This window comes from Capsicum annuum, chromosome 7, assembly GCF_002878395.1.
Source record: "Capsicum annuum cultivar UCD-10X-F1 chromosome 7, UCD10Xv1.1, whole genome shotgun sequence".
NCBI lineage: Eukaryota > Viridiplantae > Streptophyta > Magnoliopsida > Solanales > Solanaceae > Capsicum > Capsicum annuum.
Genome location: NC_061117.1, coordinates 51,834,583 through 51,848,531, shown reverse-complemented (window position 1 = coordinate 51,848,531; position 13,949 = coordinate 51,834,583). Strand labels below are relative to the sequence as shown.

At 36.2% G+C, this 13,949-nt stretch overlaps 1 protein-coding gene across 1 annotated transcript; it reads left to right on the top strand.

Annotated features, from left to right (window-relative positions):
- Window positions 1–9,946: 9,946 nt before the first annotated feature.
- On the top strand, window positions 9,947–13,649 carry LOC107877994 (glycerophosphocholine acyltransferase 1). Its single transcript, XM_016724826.2, has 8 exons — window positions 9,947–10,270; window positions 10,398–10,487; window positions 10,630–10,687; window positions 10,771–10,871; window positions 11,234–11,329; window positions 11,413–11,506; window positions 12,681–12,918; window positions 13,106–13,649. The coding sequence occupies exons 1-8, from the start codon at window positions 10,187–10,189 to the stop codon at window positions 13,470–13,472; spliced, it is 1,128 nt and encodes a 375-aa protein (XP_016580312.1). The 5' UTR covers window positions 9,947–10,186; the 3' UTR covers window positions 13,473–13,649.
- The last annotated feature ends 300 nt before the right edge of the window (window positions 13,650–13,949 follow it).

The window sequence follows — 13,949 nt, the reverse complement described above, 5'->3', positions numbered from 1 at the left end:
TCATCGCACAAAATTCCCAAATAATTTTTCAGGTAGTAAAATCCATTTCATAAATTTCCACCAAAATATCTCTAAGTAAATTCGTAGGATAAGTTACCTGGTGATTTTTCTATGGATTTAAAAAATATGTATATTTGTTCATATACCTGCGGATTTACCTAGAGATAAAATACCCGCAGATACATTTCCCCAAGTAATGTCGCAGGTAATAATTTCGCAAATAAATTCCCAAGAATAAATCCCCAACAAAATTCGCAACACAAAATCCCCAAATAATTTCCCAGGTAATAAAATTCATTACATAAATTTCCACAAAAATATCTCTAAGTAAATCCGTAGCATAAATTACTTGAGAATTTTTTTATGAATTTAAAATATATATATATATATATATATATGTTCCTATACCTGCAGATTTACCTAGAGATAAAATACCCGTCGATATATTTCCCCAGGTAATGTCGCAAGTAATAATTTCGCAGGTAAATCCCCAAAAATAAATTTCCAGCAAAATTTGCAGCACAAAATCTCCAAATAATTTCCCAGGTAATAAAATCCATTACATAAATTTCCACCAAAATATCTCTAAGTAAATCCGTAGGATAAATTACCTGAGGATTTTTCTACGGATTTACAAAATATATATATTTGTCTATATACCTGCGGATTTACATAGAGATAAAATACCCGCCCATATATTTCCCTAGGTAATGTCGCAAGTACGAAATTTGCGCAATATGGCACCAAATTTACCTGTAGAATTTGTTGCAAATATATAGTTCACAGGTAATATATTTTAATATTGACGAATTTAATAATTTCGTAGGTAAGTCCGCATGTATTTCCTGCGATATTATTCCCTAGGTAAAATTCCCAGGTAATAAGCAGTTTTCTAGTAGTGAAAACTCACAACAAAACCATGCCATAATAATCAATTTATGCCAATAAGAAAATATAAGTTCAAGGGAAAGAGATACATTCCTTAATTGCCAAGAAATTCAAAGAATACCATACCCCTAGGACCCTAGATAATCACCTCCTTATACCCTAGCCTTGAGTTGAAGAGAGGATTTTGAGAGAGGATGTTTAAGAGTGAATAATGACCTTTACATATTGAAACACAGATAAGAATTTGGTCCTTGTATGTTTTATAAGTTGTGTATGAGTGAAAAGACTAGTTGTGTATGAGTGAAAAGACTTTTCTACCCTTTTTCTCTTTCTAATTAACCAAAATATCCATAAAAATACATAATTCTGCAACGCAGACCTCATCGCGGTGACTACCTTCCATGTCACAGGGCTATTACAGAGGTTTGCTGCCTCTGTAACCTAAAACAATCCCAAACCTTGTCCAAAAATTTGAAATTCTCTTGGGTTACCCTTTTTACATCTCCGAACATATTTAAGTCAAAATTTATATTTCACATATGGGAAGGCCAAAAATAAAATACCCAAAATTTGAGGGTGTTATAGTTATATGGTAAGAGGTGTAGGTCTCCTATTGGGTGATTTGAGGTTGGTGAAATAGATATTTTATCCAGGACTTGTTTCACCAAGCTTTGAAGGAGGTGAAAGTAATTCATGATAGGCTAAAAACCACCCAAAGTCGCCAAAAGTCCTATGCAGATATAAGACGAAGAGATTTGGAGTTTGATGTGGATGATTTTGTATTTTGGAAGGTGTATCTCATTAGGGAGTGATGCAGTTTTTAAGGAAGGGAAAGCTTAGTCCCCTTTATATTGGACCATATTGTGTTTTGAAGAAAGTTGGGACTATGAGTTAGAGTTGCCTTCTAATTTGAATTATATTCATCTAGTCTTTCATGTGTTAATATTGAAGAAGTGCATGGGTGATCCTTCCTTGGTTGTTTCTTTGGAGAGTGCTCATACAAGGAAGTCTTTGTGGGGATTTTAGGACTTATTGGATGTAGACTAAGGACGTGGCTTCAGTAAAGGTTCTTGGGAAGTACAAATACCCATTTCTCTTTCCTTCTTTGGATAATCGTGCTTAAGGTATGTATATTCCTTAATATCTTTATTTTATGTCTTTGTTAAATGGAAGTGTTGATATATTGGGAGTCAAATCGTGCTAATAAATGTCTTATTTTGTAATTCGAGGACGAATGATCCTAAGGTGGGGGAGGAAGGGGGGAGAATAGAACATCCTGGGTTTTTGGTACTTATAAATTTCTAAAGTTTTATCCTAACTGTCTTGACTTCGACTTACCCTTCGAGTCGTAGGGAGTCTTGATGAGTCATTGGGACCCAAATCATAGCCTGAATAGTTTGTGTGACTAAGTCTTCCGCTCTGAGTATAAGTGCCTCACTATAAGTCGCGAGGAATCTTTATGGGCCATTGTGTACAAATTTAAGATGTTCAGTATATACCTAAATAGTTGTTGTGTTTACTACTATTGGACCCTTACAAGTCATAGTGTCCCATTATGAGTTGTATTAGGTAATTCGTATGGTCAACAGTGTGTGTGCCCTAGAAACTATCTTGGCTACGATTTGTGGTGACAAGCAACTTGTGGTGGTAAGTCTTAAAGGATCCCCCTACGAGTCATATAATGACCCGTAGTCACTAACGGCTAAATTTCAGATTTTAATTAAAGGGCACTTTGGACAATCCCCTTCTTACCCAATTAAAATCCCACATTCATAAAGCACTCAAAGGGATATTTCTCATTCATAACATAATTAAACACTCTCAAAACTCTCTCAAAAACTTCAAGTTCAAGATACTTAGGGTTTCCAAGAAGTAGGTCATCCAAGGGCTCACGGGTTGATTTCTCTCCATAAACTTGGATAATTCAGTCATGTTACTCTTCCTTAGTTATTATCTTGTGAACGACATAGATTTATTACATGGTTTAATTGAATGGTTTTGAATGTGGGTTTCCTACATGGTTGAGGATTTTGATATGGTTTCTCCTTGAATTACTTTCCCATAATTTATTTACATTGCTTGTGCTTTTTTAATGGTTTGGAACTTGTAGATTGCATGGAGTGGTGAATAAAATAAGGGGTCATGGTTTTCCCCAAATTGATGTTTTAAAAAAAATTAGAAATTGGTTTTGAGTAATGTTCCCTAATAAGTTGTCAATTTGACAACTTGTTAGCACCTTTTAAGCCTAAATTATCACATTTTTCCATTAGTTTGATGGTAATCTCTTAATAATGCTCATTTATATAGGTAAAACTAAAAAGGGATGGGCAAGTCATTCAAGTCAACAAGAATCCAAATGTCAAGAAAAAGAGTCATCCGCTTCGCATCCACCTTGTACCCGCTTTGCATCTGCTATCCATCTGCTCTCTATCTTCTCTCCAACTTCTTTGGATCCGCTCAAACAGATGAAGAGAAAGGTAGCAATTTTGTAATTTTGTCAAATATGGAAGTGGGGCCTAAAGAAGGGTTCTTAGTTTATTTTTCAAGACCTAGCTTCTATTCTTGAACTTAGCATATTGCTTAGCATATTAGCTTCTCTCTTTTCATCTTATCACCTATCTTTTCATCTTAGAAGTCTTTTGTACTTAGCTTAAATGAAAAATATATGTTAGTGATTTTTCATTAAAGCTTTATTGAAATTCCAAGTTTGGAACTACATTCTCGCTACTTCTCATGGATGAAGTCAATGATAACTTAGGTATATTTTTACCCCTTTTATCTATGAGTAGCTAATTCTAAATCTTGGGGTTATGCTTTCTTAGGTTGTGGTAGTGTGCGGGTGTTAGCTGATTATTCTTCTAATTAGTTATTTGTGATAGGTGTTGCATTTATTCCATGATTTAACTAAGAGTTGGGGGTTGCAAACCCCAACCACCCTTGAACCTATGTCATTCTTGAAAGAGGGGACAAGAGTGAGGAATAAATACAACCAATTACTTGATTCATTTCATTTAATGATATCTCTTAGACATGATGATGTCAATTGAGGCAATAGATGTGGAAAATTGTCACACTTGTGAGGTGTTTGAAAGAACCCACTTGTGAAATTTGGTGTTATAATTGAAAGATTGACACTAATACATTGACATCTAGCCTACCCGTGACTTTTAGCTAAAAGTTGGATAAATTATCGAGTACCCATGAATGAACCCACTCCTAGAATTGCATAACCCCAAGACTTATTCTCAATTGAAGTCAATCTTAACATTTTTCAACGTCAAGATAGTTCTTTAAAATTGAAGTAATTATCACTATAAACACATTCAAACTAATTCCCCTATTTTACATTTATGTTTGTTTTATTCACATTACGAGTCACCTTTTAGTAGACTATCAACACTCTTGAGTTTTGAATTCCATGCTTTCGCTCCTTGTGGATTCGACCCCAACCTAAGATGGGTTATTGTATTGACAACGATCTCTTACACCCATTCAATAGTGTAATTTGAGTGTTATCATTCCCTCAACCTACTTGTGTAAATGGTTTTAAATTATAAAATTATCACTTGATTTTACTTGCCAACCTATGTTATTACATTGCATAATTGGTAAACCAATGAACTTGGATTTAAAAGCCTTGATGGCTATCATATTAATGAACAAAGAGGGCAAGGCGTTCCCCCAAGATTTTGATATTAATGAACAAAAGGGGCAAGGCGTTCCCCCAAGTTTTAATATAATTGTTATAACATTGAGATAAGCTTGCAAGTGTTTGAGTATGATGATACCCATGGTATTCATTAATGGTTGGTTCATTGATTAACAATTGTGTTGTGTAAAACTTGCTTTAAATTGGGCTTAATGAGGGTTATGTAGCGAAACCGTGAAGGTGTGGGTCTTGGATGACTTGTACTGGAAACTCATGTTTGCCAATATAAGGTTTGGTCTTGATGATCTGTGTGCACATGTCACACTTGATATAATTTTTGGGACGGCTAGTTGTCTCGATGGCTTTATCTTTCCATCAGATTTTCTTTGAGTTGTGCGGCTAACATGCAATGACGCCCTTTTAGTAGGGGGAGCTGAACCCATATAGCTCATGGGTGCCTATTATGACGGTTGAACTACATAGTTTAGGATAATGTTTTACTTCATGCTAAACCTTGTTCCCTATCCCGACATATTATTTATTTATATATTATGATGTGGTTTTATGGTATTTGAAATGGTTTGACTTGACATTATTTTGTCCTCTATCCCCGAGTTATATGCTAGTGTTCACCCCACTAACCATCTCTGGACATTGTATCTCCACGTGATGCAGGAATCAGAGATACTGTACTTTTCCTGGGCAGAGTTAGGTGGATCGGCTTGGTTCGTTGGTTTGTTTTGGTGAAATGGTGAGCTTCCATTATCCAGAAGACTTAGACATTTCATCAGTTCCTTTCACATACTAGAATTGAGAGTTTACATTACCATTAACATTATCAGAGTTTAGAACATGTCCCGACCAAGACTGGTTTTGGTTTTGTTTGCGTAGAGAATTTGTTAGATTACTGTGGACTTGGGTGGTGTTGGTTGGTTGTTTCGGAGTCAGTTATCTATTATCGATTATAGACATATCTTTTATTCTTTGAGCTTATTTCATGCTATCTTGTTATATGTTTGAACTCGACAATTGTTGGGCAATGTGTGGTATTTGGGTTAAGTTTAGGGGATAGTCTCCGGTCCACGGTGGATTTGGGATACTCGTCACGGCCAGGCCCTGATTCGGGTTGTGATAAAGGATTAGCCAAATATGGAGAATATGTTTTCCTATTCCTAAAGGGAAACCCAATTATGGTACCTAAAGAAAAATCAAATTATGGTAAGAAAAGAACAAACACTCAACAAAACTCATTCTGAAAACATCTTTATAACACTAGTTTTAATATAATTTACGTGTAAAATAGATTATCAAGTATCTTACTAAAATATTCACCATTTATCACAAAGTTTATCAGTTTATAGCTTATTGTCATAGCGCATTTTTTCAAATTGAGCACAAACTTAAATATTTTTGAGCTAGCTTCTAAATATGAAAAACTACTGTACATATTTGAACTATATATATGAAAATTTAGCTACACATTTGAAAAAAAAATTCACCGACCTGATTAATTATTTGTAGTAAGTTTTTCAACTTAACTCTTTTGAAAGTGAATAAGGTCGTGAATAATAGAAGGGAAAATTAAAGGAAAGAAGAAATATTTGGTGGGATTGGAATTCCATAATTGCCTAGTTACAAACAATAACAATAGTCTTTTGAAAGTGAATAAAGTCGTAAATAATAGATGAAAAAATTAATAGAAGGAAGAAACATTGATGGGATTGGAATTCCGTACATGCAAAGTTTACAAAGATAACAATAGTCAATAGTCGAAAGTAAGACCCGCTGATTCACACTCAACTTTTTTATCAAATTAGAATAATCTAATATTAAAAATTATAAGAGAAAATTTCAATTCTTTCAATTTAATTATATTGAAGCGATAAAAATATTCATACAATATTCTTGATTTAGTGTAAAATCACACATATAAATTTTTTGCTATCTCAAAACTGTTTGAAATCCACATCTAAATGCACTTGTTCAAAATAAATTTTGTAGAAAACATAAGAGAAAATTCATAATTACCTATGAATTTGTTATTTTCTTCGAGTATACATATTGATAAGTGGTGGCTGTAGTAGATGGTATTGGCTTAAGGTCATGTATTCGGATGGGGCTTGGGTAGGGGTCGGGGTCGGGGAGTAGGGCGAGGGCAAGGGCAGAAAGGGTAAAGGGGCTAAGGGGACTTTAGGTTGAGAGTAGGGTCGTGGAATATAGATTCTTTATTAGAGGAGTCAACAGAGTTAGTGAAAATTCTTACGAAAAGGTGAATTAATATAGCTTCTCTCCAAGAAACTAAATGGGTAGGTACTAAGGTGAGGGTAGTAGATGGGTATAAGTTGTGGTATTCAGGAAGTATGAGGAACGGGAATGGTATAGGTATCCTAGTAGATGATGGGCTTAGGGAGAAAGTGGTAGAGGTTAAGAGGGTCAATGATAGGATGATATCAATTAAGTTAGTTATTAGAGGGTATCCTTGGAATATTATTAGTGTGTATGCCCCGCATGTAGGCTTAGATGAGGAAGAGAAGAAGACGTTTTGGGAGGCTTTGAACAAGATGGTGAGGGGTGTCCCTAGTAATGAGAAGCATTTCACAGGAGGGGATTTCAATGGGCACATAGAGTTTTCTTCGAGGGGTTATGATGGTGTGCATGGAGGCTATGGATTTGGTATAAGAAACGATGAAGGAGTGACACTTTGGAATTTTGCTCGGGTGTTTGGATTGGTGGTAGTGAATTCAAACTTTCCCAAGAAGGAGGCTCACTTGGTTACCTTTCATAGTTCAGTGGTTAAGACTTAGATTGACTTGTTGCTCCTCAAGAAAGGAGATAGAGTTATTTGTAAGAACTCTAAGGTCTTACTGAGTGAGAGTCTTTCAACCCAACATAGGCTTTTGGTGATGGACTTAGAGATCATTAAGGAGCGGAGGAGGAGAAGTGTGGAGGTTCAGCTGACGATTAGATTGGGCAGTCTAACTTTGGCCAGTGCACTGGATGTATGGGATAAGTTGATGGCGAAAAAGACTTAGAAGAGTTGAGGGGATGCTGATAGTATATGGGATAAGACTGCCAATTGCATCAGAGAGATAGCTAGAGAGGTGTTGGGTATCTCGAGAGGCCGCTTGGGAAAGCACCTAGAAGACTGGTGGTGGAACGAAGAGGTGAAGGAAATGGTGGAGGTTAAGAAGAGAGCGTACACAAAGTTGGCCAGGAGTAAGGACAAATAGGATAAATGAAAGAATAAGGAGAAGTATAAGATTGTTAGGCGAGAGGCAAAATTAGTGGTCACGATGGATAAGGATGTAGTTTTTTAGAGTTTATACACAACGTTAGATAGTAAAGGCAGGGATAAAAAGTTGTATAGGCTAGAAAAGGTTAGGGAGAGGAAGGCTCAGGACCTGGATCAGGTGAAGTGTATTAAGGATATGGACAACAAAGTTTTGGTAGAGGAGGATCGTATTAGAAAGAGATAGCAGTCTTACGTCCATAAACTCCTGAATGAAGGCACGAACACTTGATTGAGTTGGGGGATTTGGGACGTTCTGAGAGTTTTACAATTATGGTTATTGTAGGTACATTAAGGTTGAGAAGGTGAAGGGGAATATTCATATGATGCATAGAGGTAAAGCGATAGGACTAGATAAGATTTCGGTAGATTTTTGGAAGTGCACAAAAGGGGCAGATATGGAGTGGTTGACTAGTTTATTTAATATAATTTTCAAGACGATAAGGATGCCTAAAGATTGGAGGTGGAGTACGATGATACCATTGTATAAGAATAAGTGTGATATTCAGGATGACAATAATTATAGGGGAATCAAGTTATTGATGCACAATATGAAGGTATGGGAGAGAGTGGTAGAGTTGAGGTTGTGAAGGATTGTTACGATAAATCAGTTTGGATTTAGGCCATGGCGCTCGATTACTGAAGCCATCCATCTCGCTAGGAGACTGGTGGAGCAGTATAGAAAAATGAAGAAGGATTTGCATATGATGTTTATCAATTTAGAGAAGGCCTATGATAGAGTTCCTAGGGAGGTTCTTTGGAGATGTTTGAAGGTTAAAGGTGTACCTATGATGTATGTTAGGGTGATTAAGGATATGTATGACAGAGCCAAAAATCGAGTGAAGACTTGGAGAGGGGACTCAGAGTATTTTCCTATCTTGATGGGGTTATACCAAATATCGACGCTTAGCCCGTTTCTTTTTGCCTTAGCGATGGATATTTTGATGTAGCAAATTCAAGGTGAGGTGCCTTACTAGTTATTTTTTGCAGATGATGTGGTCTTGATTGATGATATACATAGTGGAGTTAATGTTAAATTGAAGGTTTAGAGGCAAACCCTTGAGTCTAAAAGGTTTAGGTTGAGTAGGTCCGAGACCAAATATATGGAGTATAAGTTCAGTGAGGTGTCTTATGCGTCCGATGTAGTTGTTAAGCTTGATAATTATTCTACTAATAAGAGAGAGAGTTTCAAGTATCTGGGGTCTATGATTCAGGAAAATAGAGAGATCGACGAGGATGTCACTCATAGAATTGAGGTAGGGTGGATGAAATGGAGGCTCACCTCTGGAATCTTATGTGACAAGAAGGTACCGCCTAAACTTAAAGGCTAGTTCTACAGAGTGGTGGTTAGACCGAATTTATTGTATGGGGAGAAGTGTTGGCTTGTTAAAAAGGCCCACACCCAGATAATGAAGGTAAATGAGATGAGAATGCCTCGGTGGATGTTCGGGTGTACTGGGGAAGATAGGATTAGAAATGAGGTTATTCGAGATAAGGTTAGAGTGGCTTCGGTAGAATCCAAGATGAGGGAAGCGAGGTTGAGATGGTTCGGTCATGTGATGATGAGGGACACGAAGGCCCCAGTGCGGAGATGTGAGAGGTTGGCTAGAAATGATTTCAAGCGAGGTAGAGGTAGACTGAGAAATATTGGAGGGAGGTGATTAGACATGACATGGAGTAGCTCCAGGTTACCGAGGACATGACCCTAGATAGGTAGTTGTGGAGGAGGTGGGTCAGGGCAGGAAGGTTAATATAAGTTTAGGATGTTGTATCTTTTGCTGTTTTACTTGGTGTATCTTGCTTACTATATTATTGAATATCATTGACTTCTATTGTATCTTGTTCTTTTACTATTTCTTGTCCAGATTGTTTTATTTTGAGTCGGCAATCTATTGAAAATAATTTCTCAATCTCACATCTGAGGTAGTGGTATAGATTGCATATACTTACCCTCCCCAGACCCTACTTAATGGAAATACAATGGGTATGTTATTGTAGTATACGTATTGATAACAATTTCATATTATAAAAACAAATATAGAAGTGTATTGACAAAGTAAACGTGTGTAGTTGGGAAAAGAAACAAGTTGACAGGGTTACTATATATGTATGGGCCGAAAAAAAAAACGAAGGATATCACGCCTTACGTGTATTTCTGGAATTGTGTGCTCTGCAAAAACAAAAGGAAAAAAGGCATTTAATAAACAAAACAAGCGAAGGGCAATCGCAAGATAAATAATCAATCATCAAGTCTCTATGATTTAAATAAAGGATTCCTGAATTCGAGATAACGCTGCGTGAATTCAGTATTTAAAGCGCGCAACATCGCATCAAAGCACTCATATTCATTCATCACCGAAATGTCAAGCAACGAAGAATCCATGGAAGATAGCAATGGCCATTCATTCGGTAAGGTCAAACAACGTTTCAAAGATCGATCCCAGGTACATGTTTCTGTTAATTTATGTTTTTTTTTTTTCTTGTTTTCATGGTGAGTTTTATTGCAGTGTACGTGTTTGAAGGATTTCTTGAATGAGCCGTATCTTCTTTTCTTTTATTTCTCTCTTGTAGAAAACGAAGGAGAAGACGAAACAGATCTTGTCAAAACAAGCAGCACAGATCGCTAAACGGGCCGAGGAACATGAACGATTCATTATCAAGGTTAAATATCCAACTTCACAACTACATGCATATTACTGCTTTTACTGTGTTTTGAGTTGATAAGTTGAACCAAATCTTTGTCTACAGTATTATACTGCCTTTTTCTTTAAAGTTGTATTTATTGGAGTCGTGAAGTTTGCAGGTGACTCATCTGATGGGTGTTCTTGGTTTTGGGGCATTTTGCTTTATTTTGGGTGCAAGTGAGTGAAACTTCTAGTCTTCCTGAATTTTAATAATTTACTTGCTTTCTTTTTGACTGTGTAATGGCTTGTTCAATGCTCAGGGCCCAAGGATATTCGATATGTTTACTGTTTGTTCTATGTCATCTTTGTTCCTCTGAGATGGATCTATTATAGATACAAGAAATGGCATTACTATCTTTTGGTAAGCTCACCTTCGCCCCTACTATTTCTGTTTCTCATCTGTTAGTTGAATCCCTATGCAAAAGACATATATATCATGTAGTTAAATTTGGACTTTGAAATTTTGAGTTTTTGCTTGTCGTACCTTCACTCTCTTTTAATCTATTTTTTCATATATTTATTTTTGTTTTACTAAACAAATGCAAAATCAAGATCTTAAATGAAACGGTATGATTTGGATCCCAAATCTTTCAGGTCCTACTATTTCAAATCGTAATAGGAATTCAATCTTTAAAGCATGGGAATAAAGTTTCTGTTCCTTCCATGTCTAGTTATTCCAGGTCATTGGGAAAATGATTCTAATTCGGGCTTCTTGTTTTGCAGGACTTCTGCTATTATGCTAACACAATTTTCTTAATCACGCTTATGTTTTTTCCTACTAAGGAGAAGCTGTTCATGGTTTGCTTCTCATTTGCAGAGGTAAATACCTTATATTTGATTGGTCCTTAATGCTAATTTTAAGATTTGTGTACACATTTTTATTGTCTTTCATTTAATTGTAGGGACCTCTAGCATGGGCATTGATTGTTTGGCGGTGTAGCTTAGTGTTCAGTTCAGTTGATAAAATTGTCAGTGTCTTTATACATCTTTTACCTGGTTAGTAAGGCATTCTTTTGTTTTCCTATTGCGGGCAGCAACCTATTCACGCCCACCATGATAGACTACTGCAGTGGAGTATGGACTAAATCAACTTCCACTCTAAATATAAGAGAATGTATTGTTTCAAATATACTCATGCTTATATATAGTTGAGGCCCTGTCATTCTCCATATTTTGGTCGTGGACTCATTCTAAGGATCTGGTTTCTGAGTTCAGTGTTGCTTTATAACTTCTAGTAGATTTCATGTTGGGTTGTCCTTTTAGAGTTCTCATTTCTCTGCTCTTTGATGACATAGCTTGGTTTTGGCTATTTTTTGTTTCATTATCAAAGTACTCCACTCAAGATGTAATTGCTACCGAGATTAGTTGTGTAAAAGTTACTTTTAGAAGGGAAAAAAAGGTGATGAAATGAGGTTTATTAATATTCCCCTCTTGAAGAGTTTATCTGTTTGCGTTGTGTTTTTCCATTTTTGATATGTAATTTTTCTTATGATCATGCCTTCGCTAGTGATATTTGATTTGATCAATTTGCTTTCCCCATAATTTCTTGTTTAATTTGCATTGTCAATTGTAAAAAGGGTACTTTCAGTTATCTTGTTTAATTTGCATTGTATAGTTCAATTGTAGAAAGGGTGCTTTCAATTATCTTTTGATGCCTGATACCATGCTTCACGAGTGTTCAATTCCTCTGAAAGCTAATACTTCAAAGTCTGTCAGAGTTTTGTAGTTGTACTTATCTGGTTATTCTACTTGAAAACCATCTAAGATACCCAGTAACTAATCACCTTACTCCTAACCACTTAGAAGTAAAGCTAATACTCGAAAGTCTGTCCGAGATCTTAGTTGTAATTATCTGATTGGTCTGCCTCTGCTGCAGCACATCATGCAAAACACTCGATCAACTTTTTTCGATGAAAAAGTAAAGATATAAGACACTCAGTGATTAATCAAACTTTTGTGTGCACTGTGTGAATTACCTAGAAATAATAAGTTTTCGGTTCAGATATCATAAGATGTTTATGTGACCACTGTATTACATATAATAAATCTTTTGGGATCGTAGTTTTACTTTTCCAATGAATGAGATAGTATGCCTGTTTTATCTCCACATTAACATTACAGAACACTTGGTTAGTTTAAATCGATTACTTCCAACTATTCTGATCTGCAGGGTTAGTTTTCTTTACAATTCGCTGGTGGGATCCTGAGTTTTTTGGAGCTATGCATCCTGAAGGGACCCCAGAACGAGCATCATGGCCTTATGTAGAAAGCCAATTCTACCTTTGGACTTGGCTATTTTGGGTTCCATTAGCTGCCTACTTTCTTTGGCAAGTTCTCTATTATCTCATAGTAGATGTCCTACGTCGACAGAGATTTCTGCGCGACCCTGAAGTCATGACATCTTACAGGTAGCTGTTTTAGTGTTCTTACTTTTTCAGCCTATGACGAAACTTCCTTTTTGGTGCATGTACCTTTCTCTTTCCATCTGTCCCTTGTTGTGCTAGTTTATGAATGTCACATGGGTCATTATCTTTAGTTTTTCCTGCCTGTTGTATTGTGGTCGGTGTTGATTCTGTTGTTTTCGTCATTTGGTAGGGAGCTCTCCAAAAAAGCAAAGAAAGCGAACAACGTATGGTGGCGCGTTAGTGGTTTGCTTGGGGATCAGAATCGCTTGTTTATGTATATTCTGCTTCAGGCCATATTTACGATAGCAACTACAGCGCTCACGGTGCCCATATTTCTGTCATATAAGTTGCATGTTGTATTCCAAATATTCAAGGTTTCAGCGTCTATATGGAATGGTGGAAACTTTATGCTAGATGTGATGCCTAGACAAGTGATTCTCAAGGAGGAAAAGAAAAAATCGAAGATGCCAACTGTCTCCGACCAGAACGATCAGACTTCTTTGCACGAGAGCACAATGGAAACTAATAATTCTTCTGAAACAGCCCAGTCTGAATAATGGAACTAATCATCTGACTTAGCCGTTTTTAACTTTTCTATCTGCTTTACGTATGAATGGAAGGTTTAAGTTCGTGACTCACAAGTTGTAGATTTGGTGAAAGAAAAACTGAACTATGTCATTTTGTTGTTCGTATCTGATTTTATCTGTGCTCCTGATTTGTGAGTTTGCAATTGATATCGATCTCGTGCACCTAAGTGCTCAATGATGATCTGCCGGAATTAGTATTAATGAATGCTTAATGATTAGGATATGAGTTAAAAGTAAAAATTACTCTCTGCGGAAGACACTAGCGTATGATTAAAGTTGCTCAATAAATAAACAATAATACTAATCCAATAGAGTCGATAAAATTGAATGAATGCATAGAGTCGGTGAAATTCTTGGTTTCTCCACAGTGATTACAAATCTATCTTTACTATGTTTTATTTACTTAATAGTTTTAGATAGTTCATAATTGCAATATAATTGGCAGTG